We start from the raw sequence: 27,865 nt of genomic DNA on the forward strand, positions 1-27,865 counted from the left end.
AGAGGCCAACTTCATTGAAGAAAAGGATCCGCAAGCGCAACAGGGACAGACTGACACTTTCAAAGTAAAAGCAGCACTGGCAGATCAAAAAGCTGCGAGATGCACCAATCCTAAGTGTAAGGCTGTGTGAATTGTGCAGAGTGAAACACATGGGTCTATGCCAGTGTGGAAAAAAGTTCACTCAATCCTAAACACTCAGCTCCTCCTCCTTCTATCTTTTCTTTCTCCAAGGTGACTGGGAGAAGATAAATGTGAGTGTGATTTCGTGAAAGCAGCATGCCTGTGTAAGCACAACTTCAGCAACTTATATAGCCTGTTACCCCACCCCCTTTTGCAAGCTTCAACTCCACGAACCAATGGCCATGCGTCAGAGAAAAGAAGTTTTCCCCATAGCATCTTAGCCTAAATGACTTACGACATAGTATAAGTGTAGTATCGAAAGGGAACTGATATTTTCTGTTCCTAAAGTAAACACACCTGTTTAAGTTAGGGTTGGTCCTGCAGATTTGTTTTGAGAAGTGCAGCAGTATTGCTGTGCTTGAGATCAGCATGAGCAGTAAAGGGAGCACAAATCCCCAAACCATGGGTTTCTTTATACTGAATGTTTGTTTGTGGTCCAAGAAAGCCAGCCAGCAACTGCAGAAAAGAAAAATGACAACCGAACCAACATTTACAAAACTAATCTAATAATTTAAAATAAAACAAATACAGAAGATAAGTTAATGTTAAAGTGAAGTTAAAAGTAAATATATATATATACACACATATATATATATATATATATATATATATATATATATATACATATATACATATATATATATATATATATATATATATATATATATATATATATATATATATATATATATATATATGTTACTTACAACTCTTCTTGTCGATAACCTAAAGGCTCCTCCACACGGTAAGTGGAACCCAATGATATACCAACAATAACAGCAGGCAAACCTAAACAGGAAAAGCTTTATACACACTGATAGCATTGCAAATTGGTGACATTGTTTTATGGTTTCATGACTTCACAATGGCTGCCCAACTTAAAGAAGTTGGTCATAAAATAAACAATACATCAGTGTTTTGTGCACATTCAACGTCTCCTACCCCATCCTACAGCCATGGAGACCCTTGGAAACCATGAAGGTGTTCCAGACACTGAGTTTTTGAAGAGCAGGAACACATTAATGCCGTACAAAGTGTTCCAAGTGAATGTAGCCAACAGGAAGTACTGAATCAGCGCTGTAAATGCTGTACAAGGTCCCTCATCTGAGTACTTGTGTTGGTCAGACTCGGGAACTATATTCTCCCCAGACACTTTTGCCACATTCACATGTTGGACAGGGTTGTTTATGCCGAAGATGAAGAGAAGGTAGAAAACTGTCATACTTATACAGACATTCACTACCAGCAGAGTAGGGCTGCTACCTCTTGACTTCCTGTGGCATGTGTATGAATATGAGAAAATTACTGCTTCACCACTGCAAAAAGCCCTTCCTGTCAATAGCTGTTTACAGTATGCTTAACAGTGTTAACTATGAAAGTTTACCTGGTTATGATTTGGTACAATGCTGTGACAGACAGTCCCACCACAGACAGAGCACAGCCTGTGATGCTGATCCATTGCAAGGCTTCAGAATATTCATAGTTGATATCAAATGACTGCAGAAAAAAAAAAAAAAAAAAAAAAAAAAACGCAGCTCCATAATAATTCTAGTGGCAATAGACTTTTATTCACTGCATCATAGACATGAGGCTATATCTTTAGAATATTTAGAACAAATTTGGTGTGTTATGACAACCATGATCTAAGGTTGCCTGCGCAGTTTCAGCAGAGTGCCACCTAGGGGTCAGGATATAGGAAAAAAAATGGCTAAATTCACTTATGACTTATAAACGGTTTGACCAAAAATCACAACACTGTTCTCTTCATATTTGGAGAAGAATGCAGAATCAGGTGGTACCCAGTTTTCCCATGTTGGCCATCTATGCAGTCGTCCATTTAGAACTTTGAGAAAAAAAAAATGCTATATTTTACGAATGCATTGGCATATTGTTCCGAAACTTGGTATGTGTCTTCGGCACCATGCCCTGAAGGTACTCAAAAATTGTGGCAGCACCACCTTGTGGTCAAAAATGATAATGATATTCATTTCCCCTATAACATTAGGAAAAATGTTAAAATGTTCTACACTATAATAATAATAAAAAAATCCTTTTTAAAAACTTTACAATGAAAGGTTATATGGGGAACTTAAAACAGAAGCATCACTTAAAAAAAACTTTTAAGACCGTACTGATCCATATAATTCTAACATAAATGCTATTTACATCCTTTTTACAAATATACCTTACCATTAGAATGGCAAAGTTTACTTGTCCATGATTTTCAGGGTTACAAATGCAAACTGCAGGTCCAGAGGGGCTCTTCTTTTTAGTGCAGCCTTCTGTGCTCCAGTCTTTTTTAGTGTAACTCCAAAACACACATGCAAAGTCATTGAGGGATGTTGTGGAATCGGCCTGAAAGTACAATAATGTATTAATTCAAAACCACATAACTGTGCCCCATATACATATACGTAAAACCATCCAATAGCGGATCAATACAGGTGGAGCTGGGGAAGGAGGAGGGACTCTGAAGCTCTGGAGTGCTCACTGCAACGGCTACAGTATTTGAATTTGAATTTGAGAGTCCAGAGTTTCTAGAGTTTCATGACAGAACTTTGTATTTCTATGGCTTCCTACCAACAGCAAAGGCCTGAAAATGAGGGGTATTGATTACTTTAGAATTTCACTCAAATTAAATACCGAGAGAACTGTGATGTTGAACTAGCTGCTCACCGATGGTGTGACTGCAAACATGATCTCAAACTTAGAGTCTTTTTGAATGTTAGCAGACATCACTTTTCTCTTGGTATCCAGAGAAGGTTGAAAGCTTTTTGACTGGAAGAACTTGTCATTATCATAAAGGACAAACCCAACTTTATTAGAATCTACAAAAAGAGTGAGATTAACAGACTATTAACATAATAAAATTCTCAACAAATCAATTTCATGTGGAAAAATCACAAAATACAAATAGTGGAAAAGTATAGAGTTGAGTCTGAATCCAGTTTTACCTTCACTTAATGTGATATTTATTTGAAGGTCAACATTATCCCTGAAAATCTCAGCATGCGATGTATTCAGTTTTATTCTGTCAGGCAAAAAGATATCACTCTGCCCTGGAGAAATGAGAAAAGAAGATAAATATGACTGTTAGAAGTAAGCTAACTGTCCAAAACAATATTAATATTATAGTTGCATAATGATCATGATGATGTTTATAATAATATAAATAATTATTATTATGATTAATATGAAATACCATATAAATATTCTTGATTACACCTTCACCATTAAAAAAGTAGTGGTATTATATCATTACTATTATTATTAGTGGCCAAGCACTGAAAGTATGTAAACAAAGTATGTATTGTATCAATTATTCTTCTTCCTTTCTGAAAGTCTATGGCAGCCCATAGAACCATATGGTAAATACATCAACTCTAGTGCCACCACTTATTTTTACATCATAAAAACTCTTCAAACTCCTTCTAGACTCTTTGTCTGATTTTCACTAAAATAAAAATATAATTTTCAGGCCATGTTGACAAAAACAAAACAAAACATGAAAATCAAGTTGATTAGATGTTTCCAAATAACATGCAAACAAAAATATGAATACACTGCCACATTGTTACAAAGACTTGGTATGTGTCTTTGGAACCATGCCCTGAGGGTACTCCAAATTATATTGAAATTTCAAAAAATTCTTAAAACTTTAATTAATTTTGGCTATTGTCATGAGTCTCGTCATGATAGATGCCCTGGATTATGCCAAGAACATCAAAACCAGTTATGTCATAATCATTCCAACGTCATGTCCACCATTTTGATTTATATTGAAAACCTACTTTTTAAACTCCTCCTACACCTCTTGTCCTATTTTCACCAGATTGGCTAATATCATCTTCAGACCATGCTATCATAAAACCAAGGAATTAAAATTCATAGATTACAAATTTGATGGCATGATGTAAAACCTGAAATGAAGATGGACAGTTTTATTTATTTAATTATTTATTTATTATTTATATATTTATTTATTTATTATCCAGCTGTATTTAATCAGTGCCCTGAGATTAAACTAAATATTAAACTAAATATCTCAATTTCAAGTTGCAAAATGTGATCACACACACACACACATACACACACACACATAGTATATATATATATATAATTTTTATATATTATTATTATTATTATTATTATATAGCTGTAGGCTAATTGCAATATCACAAAAGTGCAAATGTGATAAGTTACTCCTCTACAACAGTTCATTAAGAGGTTAATATTTTGCTATTTTAGACACAATGTTGTCTGTTTTGCTCAATTTTGCCAACCAAAATATAAAGACAAAGCAGAACTGTTCATCTCCAAGCAACCCACAGCGGCCCTTTTTCAATCCACATTTTGCACAAATTTGCTGAACCATTTGGCGCATTGAACCGAAGTGGCGCTGCACAGACTGATCGGTGTATGACATCAAAGTACCGCGAGAGCAATTCTGAATCAATAATAGCCGTATGCTCTCTACAGGTCTTGCGGTTCTTTGATATCACACACCGGCCGGTCTTGATGGTGATAACCCGCTTCAAGTCGAACAAGCCTCATGATACAATGAACCATTCATAAAGAACCTTTACTTCACTCCTAAATGTATCAGCCTTTTGAACAAATGAAACAAATGAATGAATGACTCGATGACTTAATCATTAAGACATTTACCACCACCTACTGGCAGTTTTAGTTTATTATTTAGAGTATCATTTAATTAAAGAAATAATTTAATATTTTCATAGTAATAATAATAAAATTAAGAAAATCAATTATTCAAGTTATAGTTCACCCAACCAAACATGGCAATTATGTCATCATTTACTCACATGGTCCAAAAGAGTATATGTAATAAATAATAAAATAATAAATGTTATCAAACAAAATATTTATTTTTATTTTGGCTGAACCTGTTTGATGCTTTGAAAATTAATTAATTAATTAATTAATCACCACATCATAAAATTTATTATATTAAAAATGTTAATCACATACCAGTCCTAATATATTGGAATCGGGTGTATATATTAGGGGTGGCATGGTTCAACTTTTTCATGGTTCAGTTTGTTTCACGGTTTTAGAGTCACGTTTTTTGGTACAGTTCTTTGGTACATGTGCTATGTTTATTGAAAAACTATACTTTATAATAAAAAAAAGAAGTTCTATCCAACTACAAGCAACAGAACAAATAAATACTATAGAGTAAAGATACTAAACAATAAACAGTGATTTTCTGTGTTTTTTTTTATGCAGGTCTTACATAAGATTTTAGGTACAGAAATTGAATAAAGTAATCAATTGTAAAACAGCATTGCATATTGGACTATATAAATTAAAGATAATTCTTTATTAAAGTTACAAAAGATTTTTAATCAAGAGTAGTGAGTGATTTCTTTGTTGTTGTTGTTTCTATTAATATAAAGACTGTCACTTTATAAGAATACACTGATACAGTAGGCCTGTGTTCAGCCGGCTTTGTCTGATGTAGGATACTTAACAAAACGGGCATTTTGACCTAATTTTTCTGTGAATTTGTCCATTTAAGCACAATACTTCAGAGAGAGTTTATATTTGCACGCGTTCTGAGGCGCGGGTTTGCGCACTTTGGATGAGCGCATGCACAAATATTCATTTTATATATATATATATATATATATATATATAAAGCAAGCCACTTGGAACTATTTTTGGCACTGTAGGCAGGTGCTAAAGTCCTGCTGGAAAAGGAACCAATATCTCCATAAAGCTTGTCAGCAGATGAAAGCATAAAGTGCTCCAAAATTTCCTGTTAGATGGCTGCATTGACTTTGGACTTGATCAAACACAATGGACCAACACCAGCAGACATCACGGCACCCCAGATCATCTCTGACTTCGGAAACTTCACACTGGACTTTGAATTCTGTGCCTCTTCATTCCTCCAGACTTCAGACCTTGATTTCCAAATTAAATGCTAAATTTACTTTCATCTGAAAAGAGGACTGTGGATCACTGAGCAACAGTCCAGTTCTTTTTCTCCTTACCCCAGGTGAAATGCTTTGAAGGTTTTTTGTTGTTGTTGTTGTTTTAGTTTTTTTCTGGTTCAGGGGTGGCTTGCTTCTAGTAATGAGACAGCTGTAGCCATTTTCTTGAAGAAATCTGAGTGTGGTGACTCTTAATGCCTTGTCTCCGGCTTCAGTCCACTCCTTGTGACACTCTCCCAAGTTCTTGAATTGTCTTTTCCTGACAATCTTCCCAAGTCTGTGGTCATCCCTGTTGCTTGTGCACCTTTTCCTACCACACTTTTTCCTTCCAGTCAACTTTCTATGAACATATTTTGATACAGCACTCTGTGAACAGCCAGCCCTTTCAATAATGACCTTCTGTGGCTTACCCTCCTTGTGGAGGGTGTTGGACAACTGTCAAGTCAGTAGTCTTTCCAATAATTTTGGTTGCATGTTCCAAACTAGCACAAGAGGTACCCAGTATTTATACTCAAAATTAATAAAACTTATCAAACTCAGAAGGGTATTTTTTTTATATATATATACTGATTTTTTTATTTTCCTAAGTCGTAACCATCAGAATTAAAACAATTATTTTTTTTAATATTTCAGTTATTTTCAATGAATCTAGAATATATGTGTTTTTTTTTTTTGTTTTTTTTTATTCAGTTACAAAAAATAAAGACCTTTTCCATGATACTCAAATTTTTCTGTATGCACCTGTATTGTTTGACTAAAAATGTACATGAATTAAAATAAATTAATACATTCCATACTTTATAATATAACTTAACCCCTTATATACATAATTAAAATAACCTTTTCATATTCAACAGAGAGAGTTCTTCATTATACGTGTATATTCAAACTTAAATGGGCACACACTTGCCTTTAAAGGAGGTTAATTGAGCATTTTTGATTGGAGTTTCCATCTTCAGCGACTGCACTGCCATATTCGGTTGCACCAACAATGAATTTGAGTTCTCAAGCAGAGAGAGTTTCTGTAGAGTCTTTGTTAGACTGAACAAACACAATCTGAAGTCAGACAGCAAGTCAAAATGGGAATGCTTATGAATTTTGCATTTAAGATGTTAATGTATGTCAGTGGCAGTGTAGCGAGTGTGAAATGTTTTGTTACTCAGAAATTGCAGTTTGGTCAACAGAAGAGTACATCTCATGACTTGCACTCAGGAGTTGACTGATTGTAGCAACTGCTGATATGGCAATATCCTGCACAGTGAAGAAGAAAAGTTTCTCAAAACAACTTGTGAAAGAAAAAAAAAGACATGAACAAAGTAATAATAATAATAATGATTGTCTACAAAAAAGTGTAAAGTGCAAAAAAATTATGAAGACCAATAGGTATCACTTTACAATAAGATATCATTAGTTAACCTTGAGCAATAGCTACATTTGCAACAGAAGTTATAAATCTTTGTTAAAAAAAGTCCTAGTTCATGTTAGCTAATTAAATAACACAGTTGCAACTTAAAAATGTAACAACATGTTATTAAATATTGGAATACCTAAGATTAATGAAAAATGAAATATTTATTGGCAGTTCATGTTTACTAATTAATTAACTAATATTAACTAATGAAGCCCTAATGTAAAGTGTGAATGAACAATAAATAATCAAAACACTTTCAAACATCTAGGGCCCAGATTAAAATAAAATAAAATAAAACATTTGAAAATAAATAGCCTTTTAAGTCTAAATATTTAAGTATTTGGCGCTGTGATGAACACCATAGTGAATACACAAATCTGAGTGTCTATTTAAAATTATTTAAATTAGTTTTAGCTGCTTTATTTATGGGGTTTCCAGGATAATGGCTGCATATTCTGCAGTTTAGCACCATCTCCTGACAGAGAGTGAATGTGCTTTAATTCAATGCGTCTCTCACGCACTTCTCATGCGTGCTTGGTTACATCAGAGCACACCTTTTTCATGCAGCATAAGGCAGTGTTGTGCATTTAACCAGTTGATGGGAATAGTATTCTTAAAATGCATACCAAATTCTGAATAATTTCTAATATATAATTATATGTGGTATTTAGAAGTGCCCAAGACAACAATATCGTGCATATCCATTACCGTGATATATCACATTACCGAACACCGGCACATATCTAATACACACACACACACACACACACACACACACACACAAACACAGTATATGTCTACATCATTGGAATGCAATGTAATACAATGTTAACACTAATGAACAAAAAACAACAGGAAAAGTATGAACAAAAAGATATGTAATTCATGCAAACAGAGCAAAACATTTAAAGAAAAAAAAAAGACATGAACAAGTAATAATAATAATAATAATAATAATAATAATAATAATAATTGTCTTGTAATAAAATAACAATAAACATGGTTTTGCTATGTTGTTAGCCTGAATTGACATTTAAAAATAATATTAAGAACTAATATGAATAAGTCATATAATTAATATATAATACCATACATAACACCTATAATTACGCATTCAGCATTATAAAATGTATTGTCTTTAATACAAATAATATATAGTGCCTTACCTAATATTGTCAGTTATACTTAAAGCACAATGGCTATACACACAGTTTTAATAGAGGAAGTGCGGAAATGTCCCTCATGACAGGGGATTTTAAATGGTAAATTTAGTTTAAGGCTTACAGGTACTGTAGTTTGTGTAGATAGTTGGTCAGAAAGTAGGACGTTTGTTATTTTTGCTGCATTTGTGATGTTGTGGGGTGTTAGCCGTTCTGGTATGGATGTGAGGATCTGGGTGCTGGAGGCTAAGTTCTGTTTTTGTTCGGGAGTAGCTCCAGTAACCTTGATTAAAATAATAATAATAGCACTAATGATAATGAACAATAATAATAATCATCTTTGGAATCAGACCTTTTCTGATTTCATCTGAGCACAATTAATTTATGTTTTATAGGACTATATATTACAATCATTATACATCGATTACTTACATCTGCATTGATGGTGTCCAGGGTCAAACTACAATTTACAGTCTTTGGAGAATCAAATGAGCGAGTAATTTTATTACAAAGGGCCGAAGCCAGTGGGATGCCCTCTAAAACATCAATAACAAAAAAATATATAATAAAAAGTGTTTGTTTGTTAAATGAAGAGATACTGGAAGTACATTCATAAATTGAGTGTGTATTTTAAACACAAGAAGGTAATAGACTTAAGTACCATTTGTTGTTTTTGGGGGACATCGCTCTACGGAGGAAGCAAACTGGCCTAAGACAGTTTTTGGAAAGGTATATTTGCTGCTTTCTTTGAGGTTTTGTCCAGGGCAGAAATTTGCTGTAAAAAAAAAAAAAAAAAAAATTAAACAATTACAAGACTGCTAAAAATATTGAGTGCTATAACAAGATTATTCAGTCTACATATCATGCAATATTTTGAATGGGTTTTACAAATGTTGCAGGAGGCTCCAGTCCAATCATCGAGGCAGAGGCAGATCCCATTTTGTAGAGTACCAAGGTTTGCACACACCAGATTTGAATTGGTGACGTTGTTTGGTCCAAGGGTGGTGTTGGTATGGTTTTGACACCAGGTCTGATCAAAAACAGCTGTTTAGAGAGACAAAACATCAGACAAAAGTATTAAACTGTGACCACTTGCCTTTACTCTTGCTAAATCTGGTGCAGCTCGCCAACTTATTTTTATTTTAATACATGCATTATATTCTTTCACATCATTCAAATGATTCCTTTTGCCACATTGAATAAGCAGAAGGTAAAGGCTGCTTGAAATGCTTTGTTTGAAATTTCCATGCAACTGCCACCAAACTGGAAAGTCCAACCATCATATGCAAATGTCGTAGATAGGGAAAAGGTGACTTTACAAGAAGAATCAGTCTGACTACTTCCAGGTTCAGACTACACAAAATCAGCCCAATTTTGGCATGATCCATTTCCACCGTGATTTCACCCGAGTACAACATGTCCCTGGATCAACATCCTAATTCTCATCTCATTCCATGTACCCAAAAGCATCTGTTTTTCCTTTGGTGTCCTAAAGCAGCAGCAGGTCAAGTTGGTCAAGTCTGCATGCACTTTCATTAGTTTGAAACTGCAGCGTTGGCGGGTGTGAATGCAAATATTGTTACTGTGTTTAGTGTGAATGGGCCTTAAATAGATTGGTGCATCCAAAATTAAATACTTTCCTTCTATGTAGTATTCAAAAAACATTACATCAGAAGAGTAGTTTGTCTAAACTTCAGAGTATTCAAAAAAAACAGAAGGTGAAAAATATCCAGATGACCTGCTTCTTCCGCCAGAATTCTGAAGTGTGCATTTGATGGACACTTTATTATCCCATGAGGCAACAGCTAGGAGAGGGAGGAGAATGCACTTTCACAAATGCATTTTGTGGCAAATGGCAAAAGGCTCATCATGACCTTTGTTGCCAGTTGAGGAAAGTCTTTCTGAGAGATCCATAACTGGGTGGGAGGTCTTGTCTCACATAAGTTTCTGTATGTACTGTCAGTGCTAAAATCAATCAATCGATCCTGCTCTGTCACTGTTAAATTTAATCCATCAAATGCATTGTCTTTAAAGGAAAGTCAATAGACCTAATGACAGCAGCGTTCTCCTGCTGCATCACAGAGAAGCAAAAAGGCGCGTTTTAGCACATTTTAGTCTTACTTTTCTGACAAGCACAATCAGTCCGTTTTTAATCTGGCCAAGGATCTCGTGCCATCAGTACACAGCGCAATACATTTTTGCCCAGGGTTTGTCATGTTATTGAAAAAAAAAAAAAAAAAAAATTCACCAATTGCTTTGAAAATGAAATAGAAATTTCAGAGCTGGTTGTGCATTCAGGCAGCTGCAAACAAAAATTCTTCCTGCATTTAATTTCCATTTGCAAAGCGTACAAACACCATAAGCTGTGCATCATTTGTGATATATGTCTCATCCAGCTGTAATGCATAGGCGTCTGCCAGCTTCAGTTTGACTACCAATTGCACCTTCACATGGGATACAATTTTTTAATGGCCAACTAATGGTTGTATTCAACAATGAAATGGTTTTCGGTTAATTTACACACTTGTCATTCCCAAACATTGTTTTGCACATATCACTGACTGCAGGCAATATCAGATCTTTTACTATTTGATAGTTTATTTATTTTTTTACATTGAGCAATCCTAGGAGCCACCTGATTTGACGATTTCAAAGCAAGCTCACCAAATATGGCTGATTTTCTCATAATTGTCTATTGCCCTTTGAAAGATTTGAAAGTAGCTTGAAAGTATTCCAGTGGTTTGTCATGCTTTTTTTCATGCTTTTGTTGTACTATACAGCTGAACAAATAAAACATACCAGCAATTCAATGCCACCCGTGTCCTAACAAATTAATTCCTGCAAATGTTATGGGAATGTAGTGTAGCGACATAGAGGGAATATCCTATAGTAATGGTCCCCTAAACATTCCAAGAATGTCCTGAATTCTCCCTGAAGGTCCACCAAATAACTTTCTCCAATGGTTAAAAGAACTCTGAACTTCATGGAACATTTTGGGAACATTGCCAGGTGATATCCTTGACTCTAGTGGGGACATTCTGAGAATGTTCTGGGAAGGTAAAATTTATATCGTGATTATTTATTCCACCTTTTTCAACCTAATGTAATACAGAAGACACAACCATATATAGCTTGAAGAACACAGATAAACCATATATTGTCGAAAATTGCATGATTATTGTATTGCTGTTTCTATCTGCATTTTATTCGGCTACAGCTATACCTGGATGCCGTTGTCCATAATAAAGGATTTCCTGGAACATTGTAAGTTCTATTACTTCTGCGAGTCTCACTTGTGGTGTTTCTGCCCTCCAGCTAACCAGTATGAATAAAACAAACATTACATTATGTGTGTAATAATACTCACAACACCCTACTTTGGGCAAAATGGGGAAAATAACACATTTCTGTAAAGTAATTGGAAGTAAACATCCATATCCATACCGTTTTGTTTTTTCTCCAGCATAGAAAAGTGTACAGGAGTGTTTTTTTTTCTTTCTTTCTCTTAGTGAATGCATAAGATATCCAGTCAGAGTAATGTATTAGTACAGTGGTTCCCAACCTTTTTCATCTCGCGGCCCACACAATCAAACACATATGTTTGCGCGGCCCACTTCAAAAAAATTAACTGACCCCGCTATTGTTGGGTTAATAACTTAGTACTCAGAAGCTAGATTTTAAACTATATTTATTGAATAAACTAGGGCTGTGCGATATGGACAAAAAAAAAAAAACTATCGCGACTTTTTTGATCAATTTTGCAATTGTGCTTTTACAGCCATAAATGCATTCAGGATTAATTTGAAACATATTTCCAAAAGAAAACCAATCAGAGCACGTTTTTATTTCTAGCCTTTTACCGCAGTGAGAACGCTCTGATCCGTCAACATTGGCTCAGAAAAAGGCGCATCACAGACAGTGTGTGAACCTGGACTTAGGCATATGCGCACGCTCAAATCGTGATTTTAGGACGTTTCTTTTAATCGCACAGCCCTAGAATGGACTGGAAATGATCAGAAAATAATTGGCGGCCCACCTGCAATACCACCGCGGCCCACTAGGGGGCCGCGGACCACAGGTTGAAAACCACTGTATTAGTATATTATATATATATATATATATATATATATATATATATATATATATATATATATATATATATACATATTCCATCCGCTTAGTCTTTTCTCTGCTTGTGTTCTACATGTTGGGTTTTCAGCCTGGATACCTTAATTAGGTAACAAAATTTGAATTGTTATTTCTTCTGTATTTTTTTAATACAATGTTAGGTCCCAGCTTGACATTAAAACAGCGAGTAATAATTGCTAGTTTTAACTTATGTCAGTACATTGTAGTCAGTAGTCATCAACTTTTACTAGTCTTTTGAAATATGAGTATCGTTACTTCTACTTGAATGAAGGATGTGTGTTTTTTTGTCATCCATGACTTTACCACAATTGTCCTTTAATATTGTGAATGGCTCAGATATTGTAAATTTTTGCTACTTTTGGACGTAATACTGTTTTTACTTGAACAAATCGAAGAGACACAACCTGAAGGTGACTGTGCATGGGAAATCTTTTAGTCAAATGAGTACATATAATGTATCTACTTAACAAGACCTTTGGAAAATTAAAATGTGACATGCAGTGGGTACACAAAACTGTGATATGCAAACATATGGAAATGAACCCAGAAAACAAGCAAACAAACAATCCTAGGTGCGTGTTGTTCCAACAGAGTAAATAGAGGAACAAAATATTGTGTCTTGCCATCAAAAAATATACATTATTAAAAAGGAATAATAATTTAACCATTTTTTAATAATAATAATAATAAAAAAATAATAATAATAATAACAACACAGCGTTATTGTTTATAATATACTCATTATTAATAAATTTAAATTAATATAGTGGAAAATACATTTTTATTATTGTTATTAATTGTTAATCATTATATTGAAAGTTTTTCAATATATATTATATATTTAAGCATTCACTTTATCTGTAATTAACTTATATAACAATTGCAACCATTTCAAAAGTGTACCTTACCTGAGGAAATTGTTAAGAGCAGAACGTACTCCATTATACACATATAGGATACAAAAAAAAAAAAATATATATATATATATATATATAACTACTACTAATATGATCTCCTCTTGTTACTCTCTGGTTTATAAAGCAGAGTCAGGGCTAAATCATTGCTAGGGTGGGAAGTCCATCCGTCCTGGAAACAGCAATCTATTTTCAAGGGAACAGACATCACATAAAGCTAAATGAGGAAGTAAAAGAGAGAGAGAGAGAGAGAGAGAGAGAGAGAGAGAGAGAACAGTGAAGCCTTCAGGTGAGATTTAAAGTACTTTTAAAGATTACATGCAATAGAAAAAAAGTAGGTTATGAGACACTGCATCCTCTAGGGGTCGCTATGGGAAACACCTAGTTGTGACCCGTGTCAGAATGCACTAAGTACCAAGTCTACTATTTCCATGAGAGTTTCCCCTTGGATGTTAGACGGCTATCCGTGATATTATCCCTTACGGCCAAAGGCCTAAGCTACATACCCAAACTTACATGTTAGGGCAAGATTCCTGGGCCTGGGTTAGAGCTCACGGAATCAAGAATAGATTAATTTAAAGGGATACAACCAAAAGCCTAGAATCATATTAATCTTAGCCTGTCACACAGGGGCTACCGCATGCTCTCGCATAAGCTTGCTGAAGGAACTTTCTCAACAGATCACTAGTAGCAACACCCTGTTTAAATACAGGTGCATGCCAAAAAATTAGAATTTAATGGAAAAGTTCATTTATTTCAGTAATTCAACTCAAATTGTGAAACTTGTGTATTAAATGAATTCAATGCACAAAGACTGAAGTAGTTTAAGTCTTTGGTTATTTTATTTGTGATGATTCTGGCTCACATTTAACAAAAACCCACAAATTCACTCTCTCAACAAATTAGAATATGGTGACATGCCAATCAGCTAATCAACTCAAAACACCTGCAAAGGTTTCCTGAGCCTTTAAAATGGTCTCTCAGTATGGTTCACTAGGCTACACAATCATGAGGAAGACTGCTGATCTGACAGTTGTCAAGAAGACAATCATTGACACCCTTCACAAGGATGGTAAGCCATAAATATTTATTGCCAAAGAAGCTGGCTGTTCACAGAGTGCTGTATCCAAGCATGTTAACAGAAAGTTGAGTGGAAGGAAAAAGTGTGGAAGAAAAAGATGCACAACCAAACGAGAGAACCGCAGCCTTATGAGTCTTAAAATCAATTTAAGAATTTGAGTGAACTTCACAAGGAATGGAGTGAGGCTGGAGTCAAGGCATCAGGAGCCATTACACACACAGAGGTGTCATGGAATTTGCTGAACCACAGGCAATGTCAAAGGTGTCTTACCTGGGCTTAGGATAAGAAGAACTGGACTGTTGCCCAGTGGTCCAAAGTCCTTTTTTCAGATGAGTTTTGTATTTAATTTGGAAACCAAGGTCCTAGAGTCTGAAGGAAAGGTGAAGAAGCTCATAGCCCAAGTTGCTTGAAGTCCAGTGTTAAGTTTCCACAGTCTGTGATGATTTGTGGTGCAATGTCATCTGCTGGTGTTGGTCCATAGTGTTTTTTGAAAACGAAAGTCACTGCACCCGTTTACCAAGAAACTTTGGAGTACTTAATGTGTCCTTCTGCTGAAAAGCTTTTTGAAGCTGATGATTTCTTTTTCCAGCAGGATCTGGCACCTGCCCACACTGCCAAAAGCTTGACTGGTCAGTAAACTCACCAGACCTGAACGTATTGTCAAGAGGAAAATGAGAAACAAGAGGTCAAAAAATGCAGATGAGCTGAAGGCCACTCTCAAAGAAATATTGGCTTCCAGACCACCTCAGCAGTGCCACAAACTGATTACCTCCATGCCACATTGAATTGAGGTAGTAATTAAAGCAAAAGGAGCCCCTACCAAGTATTGAAACCATACATTCCAGAATGCCAACAAATCACTAAACGTTTTTTTTGTTTGTTTTGTTTTTTTAATGAAATATTCTAATTTGTTGAGATCACGTGTGTCATCAGGTGTCAAATAACGATGACACAGATGCACATACCCTCTAAATGTAGTTTATACTATAATTATACTATAGTCACACTGGTAGTTACGTCATGAGCTGATGCTGGCCAAAGTGTTGTTGGTGTTTTTCAATGTATGCTTCAGACATGAGTCATGAAGAGGTGTTTCCCATAACTATATATATATATATATATATATATATATATATATATATATATATATATATATATATATAACAGATAAACTGATAATTTTAGAGTGATCTCTATTTGTTACAAAAAATTAAGACACACACATACACGTACACAGACAGACACACTTACACACAAACCAATGAGCCAACTTAACAACCAATAGTAGGTCCTCCAATTTCTGTATATTATGGGGTGGTGGTAATATAGCTAAAATTCAACTTTCCAAGTTGAAAAACAAATGTTTGATTGGGTAAATCCGGGGCAAAGGCATTAACAGAAATTCATCATCATCTTCCTTAAACCATTCCTTGCCATGAATAGGTGCACTTGGTCCGCAACGATATTCAAATACCTGACAAGTTCCAGGAATTATGCTAATGTTTCCCATGTAAACATCACCTATAGCACAATCGGCCTGTGTCTGCCCAACAAAGCATCCAGAATTCATAGCCCCTGTTGACCATTGACGTGATGCACCAGGAATCTTGATTCATCAGACCAGGCGACTTTTTTCTAGGCATTCATGATCTCGATGATCCTGGGCCCATTTTATGCATTGTTTGAAATGGTATGCAGTTATTTTTCAGTCCATATGCAGAATACTGCAAGTAACTGTGTGCTGTGACACACTGCTGCGATAATTTGTCCTTTATCCAACTCTATCCAAGCAGCTTTTCCCATTTTGACACTGAACACTATACTGACCGAAAGCTGGTGCTCTGATAGTTTATATATAATGTCCGTCGTTTTCAGGACTATTTGGTGAATAGAAAGTTTGAACCAAAAGCATTTATTTGAAAATATAATAAAATAAAATATGCTGTAACATTAAAAATGTCCGGCTCCACGGTCACTTTTGACTAATTTAATGCATTCTTGTCAAATAAAAGTATCAATTGCGTTTTTAAGACGCTTCAGAGCATCTATCACAACAAAATATGTAAAAAAAAAAATATTTACATATATATCAAATAAAGGGGATGTGATTTCAAGTTTTCCTTTCTTTTTGGAGTGTTACAAGTTGCTTGTGTATAGATAAGATCCCTAAAGTTGTAAAGACTTAAGTCTCAAACCCAAAGAGATATTCTTTATAAAAGTTAAGACTCGTCCATGCACTCTTAAAACACCTCATTCAAACACGCCCCCACATCTACATCACAATGTGGGAAGATTTGCATAACGCCACCCAAATGTTCACACAAAGAAAGAAGGCGTAACTTTATTTCTGCTGCCGCCCCAGCCGCCATGTTGTGGACATGCGGTTTCGTTGTGAAAGTTAAAATACAGACACAACTAGAAATCAGTGGTTAAGTTGTGGCGTTGAATGTGTGCAGGCATGTGAGCATGTCAGATACATTATAGAAGGACAGAATGCCAGCTGGCCAGTTCAGATTCTTCTAGAGCGTGAATAACCATATATTTATTTGGTCTTAATATAGTGCCTTGTAATTAATCTTTTATTAAACCAGGTCAGACTCCAGGACTTTCTGTCTAGTCCAAAACAACTGTAACAATTATTTACTTTTCTGTTAATTTCTTTTTATGTCACTAATATATAAACCACACTGATACAACTGCATTCAGCCTCTCAGTAACATCATCCAAGACTTTCTTTACACAAAACATGACAACACAATTGTATTTATATATTTTATGATCAGGATATGGCAGCTTCTCTTTCACACATCACTTTTATGTTGTTCTCAGAAAGAGTGAGTTAATCTAGTGTTTGAATCCAGTGTTGTAGGCTTAGCCAAGACCGAGGCCAGGTAAATTGCAATGGTTTGCTGCAAACTTTGTCAGATTACAACTTTAAATATAGGAATTGGCTTGGAGCCTACTTGAATAATGTAATGTTATCAAAAACTACAACATACACACACGCACACACACACACACACACACAGCAGTTCAAATGCTGACCGACAAATATAAAGTACCTTGTTTTATTTTATTCTCACAGGACAGCAGCACTACAAAAATATGGTATTTTACAAGATTAAACTACCCAACAGTTTATTTAATAAGCAACTTTAAATTTAATAACCTTAGTATTTAGAAGTAAACTGCAACATTCGCAGTAGTTAAGTAATATTAATGTAATATCATCTTGATGAATCATTTTTCTGAACAATACTGTATACCTTTACTTCTACTCTCAATACATTAAGTATGTTAGAGTACGGAAGATAATACTTTTACTTAAAGGATAGTTGAGCCAAAAATAAAAGTTTTTACTAAAAAAATTTACTCACCCTTAAATTGTTCCAGGTTTGTAATTTTCATTTTTGGGCGAACTATACCTTTAGCTTAGGTTTTAAATATGACTAGTATTTCCCACCAATGGTATTGGTAGTTATTAAAAATAGTTTACTAAAGTGCCACAATCCAGACCTTGGTGTTTCTTTTCTGGCTGGCCAGTGGTCCATCATACAGAGTGGTCTTCAGAGTGTTTGACATGTGCCTCGTTCCACTGTCACTACATTAACCAAGAGATTGACCTCCTGAAGACCCCAGAAAACATGGAGGCAGCGCTGGGCTCAAACTGATGTTGTTTTTCTGATGTCAAAGCTAAGCTATGTTGTAAATGGCTGTAAAAAGTACTTGGTTGCGTATAGAACAATTTGTTTTAATGTGTAAAAAAAATAAAATAAATAAATAAATAACTAAATAAGCTGCATTAAAAAATTTAAATATTAACAATTTACATAAGTACTTTTATTTAGACGTTACTATACAAAAAATACAAAAATGTATAGAAAGTACTTATTTACAAATAAATTACACAAAGAAAAAAAAAAATAATCATGTACTGTATACAACTTGCATTTCATTTTTAACTTGCATCACAAAAATAAAGATATTGAAAAACTGCGATGTACCCCCCCCCCCCCCCCACACACACACACACACACACAGTTTTATCTTGGTTAATGAAGAATGTATTTGTTAAAGTGGGGGTGAAATGCTATTTCATGCATACTGAGTTTTTTACACTGTTAAAGAGTTGGAATCCCATGCTAAACATGGACAAAGTTAAAAAAATTAAGTTGTACGTTTGAAGGAGTATTTCTGTCCCAAAAATACTCCTTCCGGTTTGTCACAAGTTTCGGAAAGTTTTTTTTCTAGTATGGCTCTGTGTGATGTTAGATGGAGCGGAATTTCCTTATATGGGTCCTAAGGGCACGTTTGCCGGAAGAGCGCGCACTCCCGTCTAGCAGAGCACTGAGAGCACAGACATTCACTGATCAGAGCGAGAGCGTCGCGAAATGTCACAAAAGGAATGTGTTTTTGGTTGCCAGGGCAAGACAACCCTGCACAGATTACCAAAGAAAAAACAGCATTAAGGGACCAGTGGATGGAGTTTATTTTTACAGAGTATCAACGGAGTTGTGCAAGTGTTTGTGTTTGTTGCCTGCATTTCGAAGATGCTTGTTTTACAAACAAGGCCCAGTTTGACAACGGATTTGCGTATCGTTTATTTCTTAAGGATGATGCAATCCCAACGAAAAAGGGTCACGATCGTGTGTTGGAACCGCAGGCGGTGAGTAAAACTGCTTAAAATACCTCTGCCTCCTTGTTAGTGTGTCCACCTCCCATGCCGGAGACCCGGGTTCGAGCCCCGCTCGGAGCGAGTCGTTGCCTCTGCTGCTATCGTTCAGTTTCAGCCTCGGGATTTGATTCTGGATCATAAACAAACGGCTGAATCTGACTGTTAGCCATGGTTTGGTTTGGATGATGTTTTTTTCCTCAAGGTAATGTCACAGCTTCCAAACGCTCTCAACGCAAAAGCCTACTGGCGCTCGTGATTCTTTAGCTCCGCCCACACGTCACGCCTCCAGTCGGTCGTGTTTTTCCGGGAAAAATCGGTACAGACTATCTTTCTCTTATGAATATAATAAAACTAAAGACTTTTTGGAGTTATGAAGGATGCAGCACTACTCTATAGGTACTCAAGATTAAAAGGATATTGAGTGAAAATGAGCATTTCACCCCCCCTTTAAGAGTGCAAGTTTTCTCTTCTTGAGATAATGTTTTTCTCGCTCTCTGGAGTTTGATGTCCTCCCTGAGCAGCTCCACCAGCTTCCACTCACTCCCTCACCTGTCCCAGGACACTTAGCAAATAAACCATGCCTGTTAATAGCAGCACAATGAATTTCAGCAAAAACTAGTCTATTAACTTGATAACTTTGTATGTTTTAAGTCTTGCCCCAACAGGCTCACTTTCTCCAGAATAGTACTAAAACAAGATAAAATGGAAACACTTGTGAAAAATATAAAAGACAGTTTTGCAATCTTAACATTAGAAAATATGGCACAGCAGGACATGCATACAAAATACTGAAGTGCTTAAGTTTGGTTAAAACAATTGTAGACATCTCTTGCATGACAGCACTTCAAAAACAGCAAAGGGAAAGACCATAGCCTGTCTTATTGTTTGTGGGCTTTAGGTTAAAAAAGAAAAACACCTGGCTTTTTTACACTTTCGCTAGGTATCTGAGTAAATGAAAACACAATATTTACTTTTCAATGTTAATTCCTCCACAGAACTCTCACTTGCTGTGTTCTTTGAATATAAGCACCATTGTCATATGTGGCCTAGTGATTCTTTAATATGGTAGAGTGCAAAGTGTCCATAAGTACACTTCATTTTCTGTGGTGACACATCCACACTTCAAATGTGGTCTTCAGAGTGCGCATTCTGATTTCGGGAGAGCTTACGTTGTGACGCAATCGCACTTCACATCGATCCACACTTCGGAGTCCATGCACTTAACTTTGGGACAGTGCTATGGTCCCACTCTAAAAGAGTGTTAAAGTAACACTTCAGCAGTGTTAAAGTCAATGAGATAATTATGAATTATTAAGTGCTGATTGAGAATTAGTGATGAACAGCTGCTGTAAAAAAGCAGAATCACTGAAGAAAAGAGAAACAAGAAATACAAATGACTTCAGCCACAGCCTTAGATGAAATCAACTGAAATAAAAGACAAAATTAAATCTCTAAAGATCTCAGCAGAAGATAATGAATCATCTCCACAAACAGCATTCCCAACTTCACACATTGCTAAACAGCTTGAATTTCTGTTTGTCATGTGTCTATTAATGTATTAAGATTCAAGATTCAAGTTTCAAGATTGAAGTTTCAATTTTTATTCATCACAGACACAGGAGAGCATATATAACAAGCAGTGAAATATGTCACTTCCATGGACAGTGCAGTTATTAAAGAATACAACAGAGATTGAAATATACATAAATATAGGTATGAAAGAATTAAATAAAAGTAAACTAAATAAATGAATATAATGTGCATGAAAGTACAGTACACTGTAGTCTTAAATATTAAGATACCCAGGGTTGTACAAGAGGCAGTGTGCACATGTGCATTATACTGTAGTTTTAAACATACAAGAAGCAAATGTGCAAACAGTTTGACACTGTCAGTATATCAATATGAGGTAGAGAATGATGAATATCTTACTGATAAAGTGAATATTAAGTGGAGACATGTAGATGTTAAGAAGCAGGTTTTTAGTTTATGAGGTATCTTGTGGGGGAAGAAACTCCTCCTAAGGCTCTCGGTTTTTGCCATCAGTCTAATGAAGCGCTAACCAGATGGTAGCCATTTTCACAGGACATGTCCTGGCCAGGATTTCTATATTGCCTAAAATATCCAGGTTTTGGCTTTGGTTTCCTGTTTTCATACTTAATGACAGTAATGATGATTTGACCAATAACATGCAGACATTGCACGTAAACGACCAATCGTGGTGCGTGAGAAGGTGAGCTCTCAAGGTACTTTATACAACATTTGGTCTGTGCAGCGCAAACAAAGTTAAAACGTGGATAATTTTGGCAATATAAAAATCCTGGCCAGGACGGGTCCTGCGAAAATGGTACAATTGGCCAACCTACAGCAAACTGAAAAGATGGTTACTAGGGTGGATGGAGTCCTTGATGATTTTAACAGCTCTGCTTTTGCAGCGTTTGAGGTAGATGTCCTGCAGAGAGGGGAGAGCAGACCTGGAGATGCGCTAGGCAAAGTGCACAACTCTCTGCAGGGCTTTGCAGTGTTGACTGGAGCTGCTTCCATACCACACTGAGATACACTGACTCAATACATTTTCTATTTTCTCTGAAAATAGACTCTGAATTTCCTCAGCTGTCGCAGAGGGTACAGTCTTTGCCTGGGTTTATTAACCTGTGTTTGAATGTGGGTAGTCCAAGAAAGAATGTGAGGACAAAATAAATGTATATATTTTTATGTTTGTAGTTTATTTAGAATATATTTAATTTATTTTTCAATTTATTATTATCATTATTAATAATTTTGAAAATAGTTGAAAATATATATATTTTTTTAGTTTTTCTTTTGATAAATTGAAAGAACAGATTTTTTTTTTTTACATTTGTTACATTTACATTTATTTGTAACATTTATATTATAATATATTATGTTATATTATTATATATTATATAAACTTTCATTTCTTACAGTTCATTTTAATGACACATTTCTATAAGAAGATCACCGCAGACCAAGGCTGCAAACACTGCACCTTGTTTGTTTTCTTTATTTTATAAATGCAAAAAGTTTTGTTGTTGTTATTATGTGTGTATACAAATAAAAGTAAACCCTTTACAGATTTGATTGATGTATTGCTCTTATCTGTAAGATCAAAACTGAAAGTGTAATTTAAGTTATTTTCAGGGTTATACTGTCACACCCTCAGCTCGTTCCCTCAGCCCCAGTCACCATTGCCAGTCACCATCCACTCAATCTCCCATGCACCGCCCACGTGAGCCGTCACCTGAATACTAATTACCTGCACCTGCACCAGCAATCACCACACCTTTAAATACTCACCTCACTCACTCACTCACCGGCTGGAATCAAGATTGCATGGACATCTTTGTGGATCTTCTGCCTGCTCCTTGTGGACCGTATAGTGACTCTGTGGAGATTCAGACACAGCGATTAAGGGAAGTGACTCTTTGTTGTCTGGCCTAGCTTTGTGCTTGAACTCACCAATTGATCAGTGCTTGAAGATTCACCGTCTGTGACCACACTTACCTGCTCTGTTAAAGTCCTATGTTAATAAAGCTTCACGAAAATACTTACCCGTCTTCTCCTCTCCTTGTGTGGATGTGACAGGATTCCAGCCCCTAAAAAACAGAACTCAATCTCCCATGGATGTTAACGCTGCAGCTCAGGGAGCGGCTCCGGACCCGTTCACCGAAATGGTGACTGCCCTCCGCCAAGTACTACAGTCAGTTTCACCACCCACCGAAACTGGTGCTTCCGCCACCAACAGCACGCCCCTTGCACGTCCCACGTGCTATACGGGTGAACCGAGTGGCTGCAGTGGGTTTATTCTGCAGTGCTCATTGTTCGTCAACGCAAATACCTGTAAATTCCCCAATGAGGCCACCAAAGTCGCCTTTGTGATCTCTCTTCTCACCGGAGGGGCGCTACAATGGGCAGAGGCTCTTTGGAGCTCCCAAAGTCCAGTTCTATCCTCATTCGACGCCTTCGTCACCCACCTCCAGAAAGTGTTCGGGGTGGCTCTAACTCCTCTCTCAACCCATGATGAACTTTTAAATCTCCGGCAGGGAGCCGCTGAAATACACGATTACACTCTCCGTTTCCGGACATTAGCCGCCACCAGTGGTTGGAACCAAACTGCCCTACTAGCTGCATACCGTAAAGGTTTAAAACCCCAGATCAGAAAGCAAATGGTCATTTACGACGATAATGTCAGTCTAGAGACATTCATTAGAAAGACTATAAATGTTGCTCAGCACCTCTCGGCTTGTGCCTCCCCGGCTTCATATACCATCTCTCCATCGGCCAGAACGCCCTCGCCCCAACGTGACCAGGAGGAACCCATGATCACCAACTCCTACCGCCTAGATGCCTCTGAACGGAGACGCCGCATCCAGGAGCGGCTGTGCTTATACTGTGGCGAGGCCACTCACCTGATCCACGCCTGCCCGGTCCGTCCGCCTCGCCCAATGGTGAGTACAGTCTCAATTACCCCATCTGTATCTCACATACCTCATATCCAAGCCCAGATAACAATTAACTCACGTAATCTTTCCATCCATGTCCTGGTGGATTCCGGAGCCGCAAGCAACTTCATCTCATCTCACTTCGTAACCAAGCACCGTATACCCATCATCCAGAATGAGACCACTTACTGTATCACTACCATCCAGGGATCACCATTAGGCGGTGGCAAAATAACTAGAAGGACACACGAGCTACAACTCGTTCTGCCCCACGGACACCGGGAACAACTGGCCCTCCTCGTACTTCCTCGCGCTACCGTTGACGTCGTCCTGGGTAGGCCGTGGCTGGCCCAACATAACCCACAAATCAACTGGAGCACAGGGGAAATCCAGGCATGGGACCCGGGATGCCAGAGTCACATTCACCGTTCACCAGTCCAGAGTTCACAGTCTGCGCCACCGCACCTTCAATTGCACTCCACCTCCATAGGAAGACCTGCCCTTTACTCCTCCTACTCCGATGTGTTCAGCAAGGAACAAGCCACCCGATTACCGCCACATCGGCCCTGGGACTGTTGTATCGACCTGCTGCCAGGTGCCAAGCTACCACATGGGAAAATATATCCACTCTCCCGTCCTGAGCAGGTGGCGATGGAGGAATACATCCAGGAGGCTCTCGATCAGGGGTTCATCAGACCATCCACATCTCCAGCTGCATCCAGTTTCTTCTTCGTCCCCAAAAAGGATGGCGGACTTCGACCATGCATCGACTATCGGGTGCTAAATGACGCCACCGTCAAGTTCGCCTACCCGTTACCACTCGTTCCGGCGGCTTTGGAGGAACTGCGCGAAGCCAAGGTGTTCACCAAACTCGACCTCCGCAGTGCCTACAACCTGATCCGTATCCGAGAGGGAGACGAGTGGAAGACTGCCTTCATCACCCCTGCCGGGCACTACGAATATCAGGTTATGCCCTATGGGCTTGCTAACAGTCCATCCATCTTCCAGAGTTTCATGAACGAAATATTCCGTGATTATCTCCACCAATTCGTCATTGTCTACATAGACGATATCCTGATTTACTCCCGGAACATAGAAGAACACCAAACCCATGTCTGCCACGTTTTACAACGACTCCGAGACCATCACCTCTACCTAAAAGCTGAGAAGTGTGAGTTTCACTGCACTACCGTCTCCTTCCTCGGATACGTGATCTCTGCGGAGGGAGTTCAGATGGAGTCAGCCAAGGTAGATGCTGTGGCCAACTGGGCGGAGCCCACAACGGTGAAAGAACTCCAGCGTTTCCTTGGCTTTGCCAATTTCTACCGGCGCTTTATCAAGAACTACAGCCTGCACTCGGCTCCTCTAACAACCCTCCTAAAAGGAGGTCAGCGCCAGCTGCGCTGGACACCCCAAGCTCGAGAGGTCTTCAGCCATCTTAAACACCTCTTCACCTCAGCACCCATTCTTCGACATCCTGACCCGTCCAAGCCTTTCGTCGTAGAGGTTGATGCGGCCAATCACGGCATTGGAGCCGTGTTATCCCAAAGGTCTGGTGAACCTTGCTCACTCCATCCGTGTGCGTACTTCTCTAAGAAACTCTCTCCTGCCGAATGCAATTATGGAATCGGAGACCGTGAGTTGTTGGCCATTAAACTCGCCCTTGAGGAGTGGCGGCACTGGCTAGAGGGAGCTAAGTTTCCATTCACTGTTGTCACCGACCACAAAAATCTCCAATATCTGCAGAACGCCAAAAGACTCAATGCTCGTCAGGCTCGTTGGTCACTCTTCTTTGAAGAACACTAAAGCAGATGCCCTGTCCCGTATGTACTCACCAGAACCAGACACCAACAAGCCTGATTCGATTCTACCACCCTCCGTTTTCCTCGCGCCCATCCTCTGGCAGATCGACGAGGAAATCCGAGCCGCCACCCTCGAGGAGCCTGCACCTCCGGAGGTTCCCACGGGTCTTATGTACGTGCCCACAAACCAGCGACTCCCTCTACTGGAAAGTGCGCACACGTCACCTGGCTCAGGACACCCTGGCAGCAGGCGAACCCTCTCGCTCATCCAGCAGAAGTACTGGTGGCCAAACATGGTTCGTGACATTACCCGGTACATCCTCGGATGCTCGGTCTGCGCCGTTACCACCACACCTCGTCAACTTCCCGTGGGTAAATTACAACCACTGCCCATTCCTCGCCGACCCTGGACCCATCTAGGGGTGGATTTCGCCACTGACCTTCCCCCCTCACGGGGGTACACTACCATTCTGGTTGTTGTAGATCGTTTTTCTAAATTCTGCAAACTAATCCCTTTAAAAGGTCTTCCAACAGCGTTCGAGACCGCCGAAGCCCTCTTCACCAACGTGTTCCGGAATTATGGCACTCCAGAGGACATTGTATCGGACAGAGGTCCTCAGTTTATCTCCAGGGTCTGGCGAGCGTTCTTCCAACTCCTCGGAACATCCGTCAGTCTATCTTCTGGATATCATCCTCAGACCAACGGCCAGACCGAGCGGAAGATTCAAGAAATCTCACGGTACCTCCGTACTTACTGCTCCCAACACCAGGATACCTGGAGCCAGTATCTGCCGTGGGCTGAGTATGCCCAAAACTCCCTTCGCCAAACCACTACAGGCTTAACCCCTTTTCAATGTGTTTTAGGCTATCAACCACCGCTGTTTCCCTGGTCAGGAGAAGTCTCTGAGGTGCCCGCGGTAGATCACTGGTTCCAGGAGAGCGAGAGGGTGTGGGACTCAGCTCACATCCATCTCCAACGGGCAGTTCGGAGGCATACAGAGACCGCTAACCAACGCAGATCGCCTAATCCCGTCTATCTGCCTGGAGACAAGGTTTGGCTCTCCACTCGGGATATCCGCCTCCGACTGCCCTGCAAAAAGCTGAGTCCCCGCTACATCGGGCCATTCACCATCCATTCCCAGATAAATCCCGTCACCTACCGCCTGGACCTACCACCACGCTACCGGATTTCACCCACGTTTCACGTCTCACTGCTAAAACGTCACACTGATCCAGTTTCTCCTTCCTCCACAGAACCAGAACAGCCTCCCCCTCCAAACCAACCCGAGATCCTCGGAGACAACATCTACCAGGTCCAAGAGATTTTCGACTCCCGGCGGCGGAACGGCCACCTGGAATACCTCATAGATTGGGAGGGGTTCGGTCCCGAAGAGAGGTCGTGGATACCACGCAATGACATCCTGGATCCGGCTCTCCTCGAAGAGTTCCACCGACAACACCCGGACCGCCCGGCTCCCAGAGGTCGTGGTCGTCCCCGTCACCGCTCTAGGATGCCTGGAGTCACCCGTGGGGGGGGGGGGGGGTAGTGTCACACCCTCAGCTCGTTCCCTCAGCCCCAGTCACCATTGCCAGTCACCATCCACTCAATCTCCCATGCACCACCCACGTGAGCCGTCACCTGAATACTAATTACCTGCACCTGCACCAGCAATCACCACACCTTTAAATACTCACCTCACTCACTCACTCACCGGCTGGAATCAAGATTGCATGGACATCTTTGTGGATCTTCTGCCTGCTCCTTGTGGACCGTATAGTGACTCTGTGGAGATTCAGACACAGCGATTAAGGGAAGTGACTCTTTGTTGTCTGGCCTAGCTTTGTGCTTGAACTCACCAATTGATCAGTGCTTGAAGATTCACCGTCTGTGACCACACTTACCTGCTCTGTTAAAGTCCTATGTTAATAAAGCTTCACGAAAATACTTACCCGTCTTCTCCTCTCCTTGTGTGGATGTGACATATACATGGGGATCGACTCCAGAGGATTAATAATTAACAGAGATTTGTATGTTAATGTTTATTGAAAAAAAAAAAAAAAACAATTTAA

The 27,865-nt window shown here is 38.5% G+C and overlaps 1 protein-coding gene across 1 annotated transcript; it reads right to left on the reverse strand.

Annotated features, from left to right (window-relative positions):
- Positions 1 to 1,108: 1,108 nt before the first annotated feature.
- LOC127942475 (adhesion G-protein coupled receptor G7-like) lies at positions 1,109 to 2,486 on the reverse strand. Its single transcript, XM_052538189.1, has 3 exons — positions 2,371 to 2,486; positions 1,565 to 1,677; positions 1,109 to 1,454 (listed from the first exon to the last, which is right to left on the reverse strand). The coding sequence occupies exons 1-3, from the start codon at positions 2,371 to 2,373 to the stop codon at positions 1,109 to 1,111; spliced, it is 462 nt and encodes a 153-aa protein (XP_052394149.1). The 5' UTR covers positions 2,374 to 2,486.
- Positions 2,487 to 27,865: the final 25,379 nt, after the last annotated feature.

This window comes from Carassius gibelio, chromosome A22, assembly GCF_023724105.1.
Source record: "Carassius gibelio isolate Cgi1373 ecotype wild population from Czech Republic chromosome A22, carGib1.2-hapl.c, whole genome shotgun sequence".
Classification (NCBI taxonomy): domain Eukaryota; kingdom Metazoa; phylum Chordata; class Actinopteri; order Cypriniformes; family Cyprinidae; genus Carassius; species Carassius gibelio.